At 40.8% G+C, this 14,665-nt stretch overlaps 2 protein-coding genes across 6 annotated transcripts in view; one reads left to right on the forward strand and one right to left on the reverse strand.

The window, feature by feature from the left end:
- The window catches only part of ATP2C1 (ATPase secretory pathway Ca2+ transporting 1), a 138,272-nt gene extending 132,816 nt beyond the window's left edge, over positions 1-5,456 (reverse strand). For 3 of the 5 annotated variants that reach the window (XM_077865199.1, XM_077865200.1, XM_077865197.1), the window contains exons 1-2: positions 4,913-5,053; positions 4,443-4,625 (exon numbers count right to left, since the gene is read on the reverse strand). In XM_077865199.1, the coding sequence (XP_077721325.1) occupies positions 4,443-4,448 (6 nt within the window). In that variant the 5' untranslated portion in view covers positions 4,449-4,625; positions 4,913-5,053. Of the gene's footprint in view, positions 1-4,442; positions 4,626-4,912; positions 5,102-5,440 lie in introns of those variants that run through there. The other 2 variants (XM_077865198.1, XM_077865202.1) reach the window with 2 other exon arrangements.
- Positions 4,899-14,665, forward strand: part of LOC144294247 (uncharacterized) — a 62,253-nt gene continuing 52,486 nt past the window's right edge. Inside the window, exons 1-3 of the mRNA XM_077866063.1 lie at positions 4,899-4,982; positions 5,043-5,847; positions 6,115-6,204. Of these exons, the coding sequence (XP_077722189.1) occupies positions 4,899-4,982; positions 5,043-5,847; positions 6,115-6,204 (979 nt within the window). The remainder of the gene's footprint in view (positions 4,983-5,042; positions 5,848-6,114; positions 6,205-14,665) is intronic.

Here is a 14,665-nt window from a genome sequence, read left to right on the forward strand (position 1 = left end):
ACAAAATGTTTTCCACATCTAAAGATATAAAATACTTTTATAACCTGGTTTCTAGTTAAAAGAAGGTAATTAAGGTGGTTTTCCATTTTATTTACAGTTCCTCCAACTATCCTTATCCTAACACACAATCTTTTGAGACATTCTTAGATGATTAATAATTTGACCAAGAAACTATTTTTAAAGTAAAGCATAGGGATGCCTGGGTTGCTCAGCGGTTGGGCGTCTGCCTTTGGCCCCGGGCGTGATCCTGGAGTCCCAGGATGGAGTTCCACATCAGCCTCCCCACATGGAGCCTGCTTCTCCCTCTGCCTATGTCTCTGCCTCTCTCTCTCCCTGTGTCTCTCATGAATAAATAAATGATATTTTTGAATAAATAAATAAATAAAGTAAAACATAAATAAACATACTATAATTCCCAAATGCAACCCAAAGAGATCAAGGTTATTTATTCTAGACAAATTAGCCCTGCCTGGAAGTATAAATTAAACATGTCCTGAAATCTTGAAGACTATTACATTTCTATCCACTAGTCAAAGAAATATTTAAAGCTTTATTAGTTTCAGGTACATTAAATTCATATTTTTCTATGAGAAAAGCCAAATTTACTCCAAAGGAAACAACCCATTACTGGAAAGAAGAAATTATGTGCAAAATTCTCCAGCTTATAAGCCATCCCTTTAAGCAAAAATAATTTTTTAAAAATCAGGAAAAGAGCCATTCACTTGTACATCTCCGGTTCCTAGGTGGTATCTATTTAAATTCAAAATAAACATCCAAAAAGGAGTTCCAAACATGCAAAATGAGTCCCACAAAGGGATGCCTAGGACCAATCCCTGAAATTCCAGGAAATTAACACTTCAAATACTTCCTGTGACTGGCAGGAAATGTTCACAAAGCAATCTGGAGACTGGCTAAAAACCAGGTAGGCTTTGCTGATGTGGTTTAAGTGAGACATGGGAGAAAGGTCCAGAAGAATTGAAACTTAAGTTCTAAAGAAAATTACCACCATTGCTGAAAGGAAACACAAGGATAAAGTCATTCTCTCCAAGAACCATTGTACACATGGCACACTACCTAAGAACCTTCGTGCTAATTGCCCCTGGGAGCCACTATCAATTCTATCCTGTACATACCTAGAGATGTAATTTATCTATATACCTACTAGAGAAGCCTCTTTCTGGGGAACAGTAGCAATCACTCAATCACTCATGCATGCTAACCATGTGTCAACCATCATTCTGGGCACTTCACACACCAGGCTTCATTAATTCCTCACATCAAACCTCCAAAGGGCATTATCGTATTTACAGATGGGAAGACTTAGAAGCACAGTAACTCATCAGGTTTTTTAAGGAGAGAAAAAAGCTACCTGTTAGGATTTAAATCCAAACCTGTCTCCTTCCACACTGGCCCCAGGTTTCTTGTTGGAGCCCCAACCTTCTCTATAGAACTAAAGCCATAACAGTACAGAAAATTATGTACGTAACTCACCAATTCCCTAAAAACAGCAACTTCATACAGAGGATTTTCACCACTACTGTTCCTCCTTTCAATATTCAGCTACCATAACATTAATGTAACATGGCATAATAGCGTGCAAACGCCAGGTAAGGCTATTTATAATAATCATTTATTGAGCACTTACTATGTGCCAGATACTGTTCTAAATGTTTTTAACAATCTCATATGGCAGGTTCTATCACATACCCTTATTTTATTTAGACGAAGAAATTGAAGCGCAAAAAGCCAAATTATGCTAAGTGGGGATCCGGCATTCAAATTGGATTGCCAGGCTCCACAGTGCATGCTCTTAAATTCTTTCCTCTCTCTCAAAAAGAAGTTTCTAACTTCTTAACTATGTAACTAAGTATTATCAATCTCAATTTACAGATGAGGAAACAGAAGCTAAGAAAGGTGAAATACAGTTAACCCTTGAACACAGGTTTGAACTGTGCAGGCTCACTTACATGAAGAGTTCCCACAGTACAATAAATGTGTTTCACCTTCTTTATAATTTTCTTACCATTTTCTTTTAACTTAATTTTTTTATAAGAATAGAGTATACAATACATATACAAAATATGTGTTAATCCATTTATTATCAATTATATGGCTTCCAGTCAATAGTAAGGTATTAGTAGTTAGGTTCTGGGGGAGCCAAAAATTATAGTACATTTTCAACTGGGGGCGGTGGCCCCCCTAATTCCCACATTATTCAAGGGTGTACTGTAATTTGTTTAAAGTCACACAACTTTCAGTGGTTAAGGCATGGTTTGAATCCATTTTTTTCCCACACTCCCAAGATGTTGATTCACATGTCAAAGGAAGATACTAACTATAAAAGGAAAGCAGTAATATTCTATGTATTTCAAAATAGGCCATTGATAATTCTAGGTTATATACAAATTTTTCTTAAAAATGTTTACGTGAGACAGGAAAACATGTAATTAATGGTAATGAGAAATTGACAAAAAAGGCCTCTTGATTATCACAAGGCAGAAAACCCCGGCAAGTTTTTAAGTATAATCTTTTACTATGAAGTCAAATAATAAAGACTCAATCAGACACAAGCATGCAGCATGCTTCCATCTCACCACCACTCCCTCTCACGTCAATAGACAATATGAGAGTCGGCTTTATTAGTCATGCCCCTTTTCCTAAGAGATCAAGAAACAAAAGCAACACCTAAGAATACACCTACTTTAGACTACTCTCTTAAACCTGGTAACACTCTGAAAGCAGAAGGCATAGATGTTATTTAAGATACAACTACCAAGAAACAGGTATACAAGTGCATTTAATACTCTTTGTCTCTTGTGAAGAAAGGATTTGCCTTTCTGAAATCTGTAAATCAAGACAAAGAGAAAGCCTCAGAAAAGTGATTTCTCCATTCCATCAAACAAAAACATCACTGCTTTCAAATGCTCTTTCTAATGACCCTACTAGGTTGGCATAACTCCTCTGCAGTTATATACTTCAATATTTCAGAAAATGTCTTCCACCAATTATTCATGAAGAGTAAAACTGAGCAATATAATCGTGCCGCTCGTATTTCCCACATATCCCAGGGTCTCAGGCAGCAAAACAGATCATGCATATAAGAAATATCTATGCGAAAATTACCAGTCCTACCTAGGGCAACTGAGCTTACGTTCTTAAAATGGGAAAAACAAGTGAGAAAGCAACCAGCAAACCCCACTGCCTCTCCTTTGTGCCAGTTCAGATTTTAAAAACCAAAAGACACAAGAAGACAAACTGTAATTTGTGTAAGTATCTTTCATAGCATCTTGCAGACCAGGGTGGGGAAAGAAAAGAGAAAGATTATCACACACAAGTCAGAAGTCAGTCCCGGGAATGAATAAGTGTGGTTGTTTCAGGAGAGAAAATAATATTCAGAGTTATTCGACGCTTTTGGAAAATCACCAGTGCTGTCTAGTGAAAAGGCATTAAATACTTTAATGCGACCAAAGAAATCAAGTAACATGTGAATGATGATCTAGTGGTCCAAAGTGCACAGTGGACAAACAAGTTCCACTGTCAACCTCCTAAATGATGTTCTCAAATAGGGAGGGAGGAACTTTAAGAGAGGAAATCTCCTCGTTAACATTCTGTTAAATTCAAAGTTATTTTTTTGACAAATACCCACCATTTGCTTCAACGTGGATGGAACTGGAGGGTATTATGCTGAGTGAAGTAAGTCAGTCGGAGAAGGACAAACATTATATGTTCTCATTCATTTGGGGAATATAAATAATAGTGAAAGGGAATATAAGGGAAGGGAGAAGAAATGTGTGGGAAATATCAGAAAGGGAGACAGAACGTAAAGACTGCTAACTCTGGGAAACGAACTAGGGGTGGTAGAAGGGGAGGAGGGCGGGGGGTGGGAGTGAATGGGTGACGGGCACTGGGTGTTATTCTGTATGTTAGTAAATTGAACACCAATAAAAAAAAAATAAACAAAGTTATTTTTTTTATGAAGTGAAAAACAAATCTCCATGAACTAAAAACTGTCTCGTTTCTTATAAACTAATCCAGTCACATAACATTATCAAGGCTTGATATGCAAATATACAGAGAGGCAGTGCATCCCCTTCCCTCTCCCTTTCCATTTCCCCTCGAGTGATTCCTTTCAAATAGCTATTTAAAACAAGCACAGATGCTATCAGAAATGAAAACTTCCCTTCCATTCCCGAAAGACAGCAGCTCTCTCAGGAAAGCAGAATAAAGCTCAGTCAGCCCATAGCGCCTTAATTTCCGAAATGCCCTATGTTACCAAAATAAATGCTAGTATCCCAAGAAAGCAATTCCTTGGATACTTCACAAATGGGGAAAAAAAAAAAAAAATCAGGAAAATAAAAAGGTGGAAAAAAAGAAAGGCAACTTAAAAGCAAACCACCACACCCTCAACTCCGCGTTGCAATCCGTCTGCCAGGGGCCTTTACCTTCATTTTCCATCGAAACTGCACTTGGGTTGATGGCTACAAAGTCTTTAGTGTCAGCCGCGGCCACACTGGGAATAGAGAGGAGAGGAGGACAAGGAAGAGAAGCCCCCGGAATCCCAGGCTGTCACCCCCTCTCCCGGCCACACGTCCCACGGCTGCTCCCACCACCCCTAGCAGCAGCATCTGCAAGAGAAACCGGGAGAAGCGGCGCTGACGGGAGACGCGCAGAGGAGGGAGCCCCCGCCCCGCCCCCCCCCCCCGCCTCAGCCCCCCGCGACGCCCCCAGCTCCAGCCGGCGGGGCGGCGCCCTAGAGACACCCGCGGGCCGGGGTATCCCCCGGACGCTCCCTCCCTCAGGACCTGGAAGTTTCTGGAAATGAGGGGCACGAGGTTACACTGGTGCCCTCCCAAAGCCCCAGAACCCGGTCCTCCGGGCTGCGGGGACGGGGGGCGGGGATGGGGGGACTCACCCGCGAGGCTCGCGGGAGCGCCCCGCACGCTCGGGGCGAAAAGGAGTGGCCCGCCGAGCGGCGGCGCCAAGCGGGAGCCCGCTCCCGGCGTGAGGAGGGAGCGCACTGAGGGCGGTCGGGGAGGGGAAAGGAGAGGAGGCGAGGGGACCCGTCACGGTCGGCCCGGCCGCTCCGGCGCGGCCGCGCGGCTCTGCGCCCGCCTCCGCCTCCTGCGCTCGGCCCCTCCCCGCCGCCCGCCGCCCCCCGCCCCAGCACGCTCCGCACTCCCGGGCCCGCCGCGGACCGAGCTTTGTCGCTACTACTTCCGCCGCGAGAGGAGCGCGCGCACGCGCACTGTCACGCACGGGCGCCGACGGCGGAAGTGGAGCTCGGGCCGCGCCGCCCGCCGCGAAAGCGTGGTTGGTTGCGGGTGCGGAGCAGTCCCGCGGGAGGGCGCGCCGGGCGCGAGGCCCTCCCCGGCCCTCCCCGGCCCTCCCCGCCCTGTGGAGGCTCCTCGCCGACCCCCGGTGCCCGCCCGTTTCCACGCACCCACTGGGCGCGAGGGGCGGAGGCCCGGCCGCTTCCCAGCCCCGGCCACGCATCGTCGAGAGGCCGCCGCGGGGCCGGGCCAAGCGGGCGGGCCCGCGCGTGCTCCGCGCCCCGCAGGTGTCCCGACTCCTCCCCACGTCGGGATGGCCGTCACAATCTCGGCGGGCGACGCGAGGACCTCCGAGGGAAGGGGCGAACGCAGAGAGACTGCGGTCCTCCGTGGGACTTGCCACCCGCCCTCGCAGGCCCCCGGGGCGGCCGCTTGGCTCCGACCGCGGGCGCAGGTCGTGGCGGGGCGACTTCCCGAAGTTGTGCGCGGCCAAGGGATCGGTCTCCTCCAGGGCCCGTGTGTGCGGAGACGGCGAGCATCGGCTGCAGAGCTCGGGGGAGGGACTCCGCCTTTTCAGGTGTGTGGAACCCGAAAGGTTGGAACACCTAGCAGCGAACTGAGCGTCCACACGTGGAAGCCGGAGAAGGTGCATCACCTTCGGCCACTGGCTGTGTCTTTTGCCGCTTGAATCTTTCACTTGCTCAGCATCTTAACCCAGACAACCCCCCTCTCCTCCCGCCATAAGTTTTTTTTTTTTTTTTTTTTTTTTTTATGGACAGTTGATGTTAATAAATAAGCCTTGGTAAACCAGAAACAGACTGAAACGAAGTCCTCTCACACCCAGATCCGCTAGAGGGCAGGGCTACACCTGCTGAGCTCGACCGCTTCCGCCACCAAGAACCCGACGGCAGAAGTCCTCCCTTGTGTGCTAGAGGTATTTTTCTCCATTCACACTTTTTCTCATTAAAAAAAACAACAGCAACAAGAACAAAAAAACTTGCCCCTTATCTCAGATCCTGTAACATGTTCTCTGACCACATGTTCGATGTCAAAATAGTGGTTATTTCTTTTTTTTTTTTTTTCATGATAGGCACACAGTGAGAGAGAGAGAGGCAGAGACACAGGCAGAGGGAGAAGCAGGCTCCATGCACCAGGAGCCCGACGTGGGATTCGATCCCGGGTCTCCAGGATCGCGCCCTGGGCCGAAGGCAGGCGCTAAACCGCTGCGCCACCCAGGGATCCCTCGATGTCAAAATAAACAACCGAACCGAGTTACCTGTGTTGCCCATTTAATCCCAAATATGGGGGAATTAGTCTAGGGTCAAAAGTTCTGGACAGCTTTCTAGATGCACTTCTCAACGAAGAAACGTTAAGGTTTTATTCGACGAAGTCACTTTAAAATTCCCAAACCATAAATATAAAACTAGTTTCTAATGTCCCGAGTTACTATCCATGACGCTTCTGGCTTACATGCTTAGACATTTTTGCCTACCCAGTGGTGTTATAAGCACCATTTGTAATGCAATGAACGTGCTATTTCTTGCTCAGTGTTGTGATTAATCTTTAATGACTATTAGTTACTATCCTTTTGGACCTTGACGCCACAGCATCCTATTAAAAACATAAGCATCTAAAGTAGAAGATGCAAATGTAGACATTATTTGAGACTAACCTATGATCTTATAAAATAGAGAGTAATTTCCCTGTACAGAATCTGATACTGGGTTGCTTTAATTAGCTGAGAGATTTTATCTGAGGTAACTTCAGAATTATCTGTTGTGCACTGCAATGCCCCAGCATTAACACTGAATTCATAATTAACTCCACCCCCCTCTCCCAAAGATATATCTCACCCCATGGTTTACACCTAAAGTGGCTTACACTGGAATTTTACTTTTTGCCTGCCTAAATTATGAAAGCCATTGTTCCTATTACCAAGGCAAAAAAGAAACTGGATAAAACCAGCTTTGTCCAGAAGAATTATTACATACTGCCTGCATTCCTAATCCACCATCGGTCGTCTCACAAATTCCTGGGCTTGGGAGCAGCAAAAGCCTTAAAGGATAGCTGCTGGTTCAACCACTCCTCTGATCCTTCACCCTCATCAACACATCTCCACAGAGTGATCCTCTGTTCTGTGTCTGAACACCTCTTCCACCCAAGCTAGCCAACATCAGTAGCACCGACTTTGACTTCCTATGTAAGTGAAAGATAGCATTTATTAACACTATTCAAGCCAGAGCAGTGGGGAGTGCTTGAACTGTGAGCTTCAGAAATCCTTGTCCTCAAAAAAGAAAGAAAAAAGAAATCGTCGTCTTTCTCTGTTTTGTCATCTAATCAGCTAACCTGCCATGAGACTTTTGTGTGGCAATCTCCACCTCCTCATCTTGGGGGAAGGGGCCTAAAATATATGTACACTGCCTTATGTACATATACATACATATGTGTATATACATTCACCTATACATAATGTACATATATTTCAGATACAGATGTAAGCATAGATAAGTATCCTTTCTCTCAAAAGATTGTGAGGATCTGATAAAATAAAGACAGGTTGTATTTTATAGGCACTATAAAAGTATAAGTTCAAACAAGTGAAAGCATGGACTATTAGCTACCTAGAATGAGATTAATGGCAATGAAATGTATTATGTTCAAGTTCCTTCTGTTTTCTTTTTCATGAATCGTTCTAAAAACCCACTCATTTGGTTCTGAATATTTAACCTGCAAAATTAATTAAATGTGTCTGATACATATGAGCAATAAAGGGGAATTTGTCAGGCCTCCCTGCTTGGGGGAAATACTACAAATAGGGAAGATTGAGGAAGGACTGCCATAGTGTTCTATTTATACTGCACCTTGTTACACAAAGTATGTAAGGCATCTTGTTTTTTGTTTTTTTTTTTAATTTTTAATTTTTATTTATTTATGATAGTCACAGAGAGAGAGAGAGAGGCGCAGAGACACAGGCAGAGGGAGAAGCATGCTCCATGCACCGGGAGCCCGATGTGGGATTCGATCCCGGGTCTCCAGGATAGCGCCCTGGGCCAAAGGCAGGCGCCAAACCGCTGCGCCACCCAGGGATCCCCAGGCATCTTGTTTTTAATATAAAATGTGATAGCTGACATTTTTTTTTTAAGATTTTATTTAATTATTCATGAGAGACACAGAGGGGGAGAGAGAGAGAGAGAGAGAGGCAGAGACACAGGCAGAGGGAGAAGCAGGCTCCACGGAGGAAGCCCGATGCGGGACTCGATCCCAGGACTCCAGGATCATGCTCTGGACCAAAGGTGGCACTAAACCTCTGGGCCACCGGGGCTGCCCAATAGCTGACATGTTTATAAACCTGGATGATAAAGAAATATGTGGCCTTTAGGATTTAAAAAATTAACCTGGGAAATGTTATTTTAAAATCTTTCCTCAATGTTTTATTTTAAAGGCTATTTTAACCTTGTTTTAAGTACCAAAGGTTAATAGTTAAGAAATTTCACCTAGTGCTAGAAAAAAAAAGTCATTTTTTTAAGGTAGATATGTTAAAAGCATATAAAGATGTAATGCTTTATTGTTACAAGCTAACCTACTCAAACAGAGCAACAGCAGAAGTATTTTTCTTTCTGTGGGAGAAAGGACATGCTAAGGGTCAAGTCTGGGGAAATACAGCCTTACTGTGAGAAGAGTCTTAGGGAATAAGTGTCTAATAATCACCTGCCAGAATTACTGTACATCTGCTTGGTTCTATATCTTAGCAGTGCTGGAAGAGTAAAAATAAGAAGCAAGAATAAAAATCAAATGAGCTCAAAAATGAGCTACATGTGTTTGGTTGGCTTTACTAGCACAGAGATACCCAAGTAGTTTACAAATATTTTATCAGCCCACAAAATTGCATAGCTTCTACACTTGCTAACATTCTAAATATGAAATGCTTGCTGAAACTGAGAAAAAGAAACTAGAGAATTTAAAGTGTGTTTTTTTAATTAAAAAAAAATCTGGGATGCCCGGGTGGCTCAGCGGTTAAGCATCTGCCTTCGTTCAGCTCAGGAGGTGATCTTGGAGTCCCGGGATCGAGTTCCACATCGGGCTCCCTGCATGGAGCCTGCTTCTCCCTCTGCCTGTGTCTCCGCCTCTCTCTCTGTGTCCCTCATGAATAAATAAATAAAATCTTAAAAAAAAAAAAATCTATATATGACTCAGTTTCCCCATTCACAAATTCTGAGGTTTTGGTGATAATTGTGATCTTTGGTATGTACTACCAATCTTCTGGATTGGAGGTGAGGGTAATTGGGGGCACAGGTGAGGATAAGAAAAAGGAAGAACAAAGTGAGTATGAGTCCCATATCCAGAAGTCATCTCTGGACTTCATTTTTCCCACAGAATATAGACATGCAATATCCCATATTAATATTACATATACCCCCAAGATTTATCTTGAGATAAAATGTACCTTTTTAGAAGATATTCTGTCTGGTTTCTAAATGCATAACGCATGTCTGGCCCAAAAACATTTGTCTGTAGTATATATCTAATAAGGACCTATTGAATAAATGAGTAATCTGGAAAATGGTCATCATAAATACATATTTATTGTTGCATGAGTAAACATAATCCCACCTTTTTATTTTTTAAACATAATCCCCATCTTTGACTTCTCTGCTTGCTACCTATGATCAAACTAAAACATGAGCTTCTACTGTCCTGTAAAGCAAAGAATTAAGGGATTTTCCAAGGTTTAAAATTGAACTTAAATCTCTGAACCACAAAGGGGTTGACTAGGATAACTTGGTCTGAACAAGAATAAGTCCTAATCATTGTAAGAAGTATTGAGTACTGCTCAACGAAGATGAAATTTCACACCCAGATTTTGAACCCAAGTAACCATTTGAAATTAAAAGATAAGGATGTTGAGGTGGCTGCTTCCTTGCACAAGGAAATTTCACTGAACTTTTGCTTTGGGTTTTGATGGCATGCATATCAATGCCTGGCAAAGTCAAAAGCACTACAATTTCCTGCACAGTCTTCAGTTATTACCCTAGGTATCCAGGAATCTACTCTTAATGCTTAGACAACACATCTTGGAGACCAGGTATAAGCAACAGGCCTTAGAATAGCCAACTACAGGGATCCCTGGGTGGTGCAGTGGTTTAGTGCCTGCCTTTGGCCCAGGGCGTGATCCTGGAGACCTGGGATTGAATCCCATGTCGGGATCCCAGTGCATGGAGCCTGCTTCTCCCTCTGCCTATGTCTCTGCCTCTCTCTCTCTCTCTGTGACTATCATAAATAAATAAAAAAAATTTTTTTAAAAAGTTTAAAAAAAAAAAAAGAATAGCCAACTACATTAAGTTGCCACTGGCCGCATCTTCTCCTAATTTTGGGAGTTTTGCAGATAGGTTGGTGTCGTAAATTAGTTGAAACTATCAGACAGATTCCACATTATATATACCGGCCCCTTGCTGTGTTTGCAGTAATAGCTTAGCCTCCTCCCATTCAAATCCTTCCTCAATTTCACATCAGAAACATTTTCAATCTCTGTTGACTGTGTTGCACACTGGGGTTTGAGAGAGCTTTGAGGAGTACCAAAGACTACCAAAATGGTACATTTCACACTTAAAAGTTTTCTAGCCCACCATTTTCTAGAAGTCATATTTTTTTGCAAAGCTTTCATCTTTGCCTGAACTTGTCCCAAGTCCTTTCAGGCCTCCTGCAGAAATCATCTCTCTCCACTGTGCTTTCCATTGTGAGAATAAATGAGAAAAAGGGCACAAAAATGCCATTATGATAATAAATTAAAGAGAGAGATCAACGGCACAGAAATTGCTCAAGGTTTTATGAGGATTCAGAAGCTTAGCCCTGGACAGTCATGCACAAAGACCCTATTCCTATCGAGCGTACTACACAAAATCAGGAACTCACAGCAAAGAGACAAGTTTACAAAATAGCTAACAGAAAGGAGAATTGCAATTTGGCAAGATGGTTTTGCAAGATAGATGATAGAGAAGGAGAATTACAGATTGGCAGGAAGGAGTTCTTGCAACACAAGCAAATTGTTAAATCTTCAGGTTAAAGAATCCATCACTACAAATAACGATCAGATGGAAAATTAGATTAGCATTTTATATATATATATAATATATGCATATATTATGTGTGTGTATATATACACCTTCAGGGAACCTCCTTGGTTATAAAAGGCAATGTTTATATAGCCCTATTTCAGAAGATATTAAAAATAATATTGCCCCCAAAAAATAAAAATAATATTGCCAAATATTCTATATTGGGAGGATTAAGAAAATGAGAATTTTGGAAAGAGAGAAAAAAAGCTTTCTACAGGCCAGGAACAAATAAGTTGAAGTGCAAATTAGAGGCTTGAACTGGCCCAAGCAGTCCCTAGTTCAAACAATTGAATGCATAACTATTTTCTAAGAAACTACTACCTCAATCATAGGAATATTAGTATTCAAAGCGAACAGTGTCCCTCTCTAGATTATTGAACAAGAAGCTGACAAACTAGAAATGGCATCGGGCCCTATGAGGAGAGCAAAAGGAACTCTCTGTTATATTCCAAACGATAAAGTACATCTTGTAATGATTGTTACCAGTGATCCTCAAACATCCATTCCCCTCCAGGATCATTAGTCTATATTAGTGTTTCTCAAAGTATGGCCCCCACTACTAGCAGCATCAGTATCACTTGGGAACTCATTAGCAATGTAAATTCTCAGAACCCACTCAGACCTACTGAGTCAGAAATTATGGGTGGTTGGACTCAGCAATCTGTGGTTTAACAAGTCTTCCCCATAATTTTAAGTGTTTGGAAGTGCTGCAGCCACCTTATTACTCCACCAACCCCTCTTCCTCAGAAAAGCCAACACCAGGGATGGCAAAGTAGTGATCAGAGGAAGTCAAGTCCTTTAATACACAATTATAAATACAGCTATAAATAAATATAAATATATATATAATTATTAAATAAATTAAAATATATTTATATATAAAATAAATATAAAATACAGCTATAAAGGACACAAGTCCTTTAATACACAATTTAATACACAACCAAGTCCTGTCCTACCACAGGACTTCCTTTATTTTTTTTTTATTTTTTTCAGGACTTCCTTTAATATGAAATACTAAACAAATTATATTTTCTGTTGCTTATAGCTGGGAGCATCCTAATTGATAAAGTTTAAATGAGAAAAAATAGTTTGCTTTAGATAAATAGGTTAATGTATTAGTTGGTTGATGATTTGGCTGCTCCTATACAAGATGAGAGAATTCAAAATACTATGACAATGCAAATTATAAAATGTTAAATAATGTACTCTAAATATTAAAGGCAATGTTAATCAATGGGAAGTTACAGAATAAGATGTCAGAGAAACTGAACAAGGGAATATTGTCTGTTTTTTAAATTAGGTGATTTCCATATTAGCATAGAGAGTAAAAAATTGGCTATTAATTTCAGAAACTCCTTTGAAAAATTGTACTTGATTACTAATCAGGAGTTTTTTTAAATTATGTTATTCTGCACATTATTCTTGAAAACTAGTTCGATTTTAGAATTTTTATTTTCTTACATAGTTGTATGTCCCAGACCAGATTTTTTCTAGTTTAATTATTTTTTCTTGTTTAATTACTCAAGTAATGACTACTTAGTGATAGATTCTACTGTGAAATTGCTAAAATAAAATTAAGTTTAGCAAAGTCATTTTTTTCCCAACAAACTTGACAAAAATATTTATTATTTTGAAGCTTGCACATCAACTTGTTTCTATTTTCTAACTTAGGGCAGTTAAAAAGCTATGACATTAGGGAAGAAACTAAATATATTCTTCCCTAATTTAAATGATTAAATTGCTCATTTTGACTCTGAAAAAGCACTTGGAAAGATAAAGATTGCATACTTGATTAAAGAATTTGTATTACTTTTAAAGAAATTCGAATCAATTTTCACTGAACAGCCAACAAAACACATTTGTTTAGGGCTTTTCACTTGACATAACACTTCCATGTACATAATTAAATTTAATCCTCACAACCTTGTGAGGTAAGCAGAGTAGATCTTCCTAATTGCTTTTTATAGCTGACAAGGCTGCAACTCACACAGGTGAAACTCTGAACAAGAATTTCTCACTATTCAGCGTCAAAGCTGGGAATCCAATATCCTCTTGGCTCCCATTTCCTTAAAGCTATCTCAGTGACCCATTAGAGAATATGTGAGAAGCTGCCCTGTTTATTGAATTACCTTTTACAAATTGTCATTTTGTTTTGTTAAATTCTTGCATCTTTCAACTCAACTCAAGGCACTCTGATACCTTGATGGGCATTAACTCTTAAGCCTAGAATATCTGCCCTATAGCTCATTTGATGGCATTCAAGAATGTATTAATTAATAAGGACTTGATTTTATGACATTCTTGGTCATTGTCTCATCTATTCACTTGTTCTTATTTAACCTTCGGACACTGGGGAAATCATGCTCCAAGCAGAAACTATTTTAGAATCCCTTGGGTTTATCTTTTCAGAGTTGAAATTACTGCTAAAATGGAAGTGTAATCCTAAGAGTAAATAATTACAGTCAGGCATTTAGAGAGATTATTCAATAGGTAATTGAGATATGTTCATTAATATGCTTTATTGAAAAATCAACAGAATACATATTAAACACATGTAAGGATCTAAAAGCCACTGAACAGTATAGGAATAGTGATTTTATCATTCGAAGTGGTAAAGTTTTCTTTCTTCTGATCTTATATTTATGTATAAACCAGACTAGGGGCAAGGAATTGAGAGATTTTGTTTCAAGTGTTAAGATTTCATAATGGTTTTGGATAGTATGAAGGACATACAATTACACCTTTTCTATATTCCATTATTTAAATAAAGAATTACAATTATCGGGAATCCCTGTGTGACTCAGCGGTTTAGCACCTACCTGCCTTTGGCCCAGGGCGTGATCCTGGGGTCCCAGAGATCGAGTCCCACATTAGGCTCCATGCATGGAGCCTGCTTCTCCCTCTGCCTATGTTTCTGCCTCTCTCTCTCTCTATTTCTCTGTGTCTCTCATAAATAAATAAATAAAATCTTAAAAAAAAAAAAAGGAATTACAATTCTCAGTTGCTGCATCACTTCAATCAGTAAACAGCTATGAAGGAAGGAATTAAAAAGATAAAAACATATTTTTGATTACTTTTATGATGAGGAATAGAAGCAGGAAAATGTTCACCTTTAGCCCAGAAAGCTGACTTATAGCCTGCATAATTTCGATAAGGATCAAATATGTACTATTTACTACATATTTAAAGGGTCTCATGACTGCCTGTACATCTCACTGATAGTTATTTTTTTTTTTTTAATTTTTATTTATTTATGATAGTCACAGAGAGAGAAAGAGA

Source organism: Canis aureus, chromosome 22 (assembly GCF_053574225.1).
Source record: "Canis aureus isolate CA01 chromosome 22, VMU_Caureus_v.1.0, whole genome shotgun sequence".
Lineage (NCBI taxonomy): Eukaryota > Metazoa > Chordata > Mammalia > Carnivora > Canidae > Canis > Canis aureus.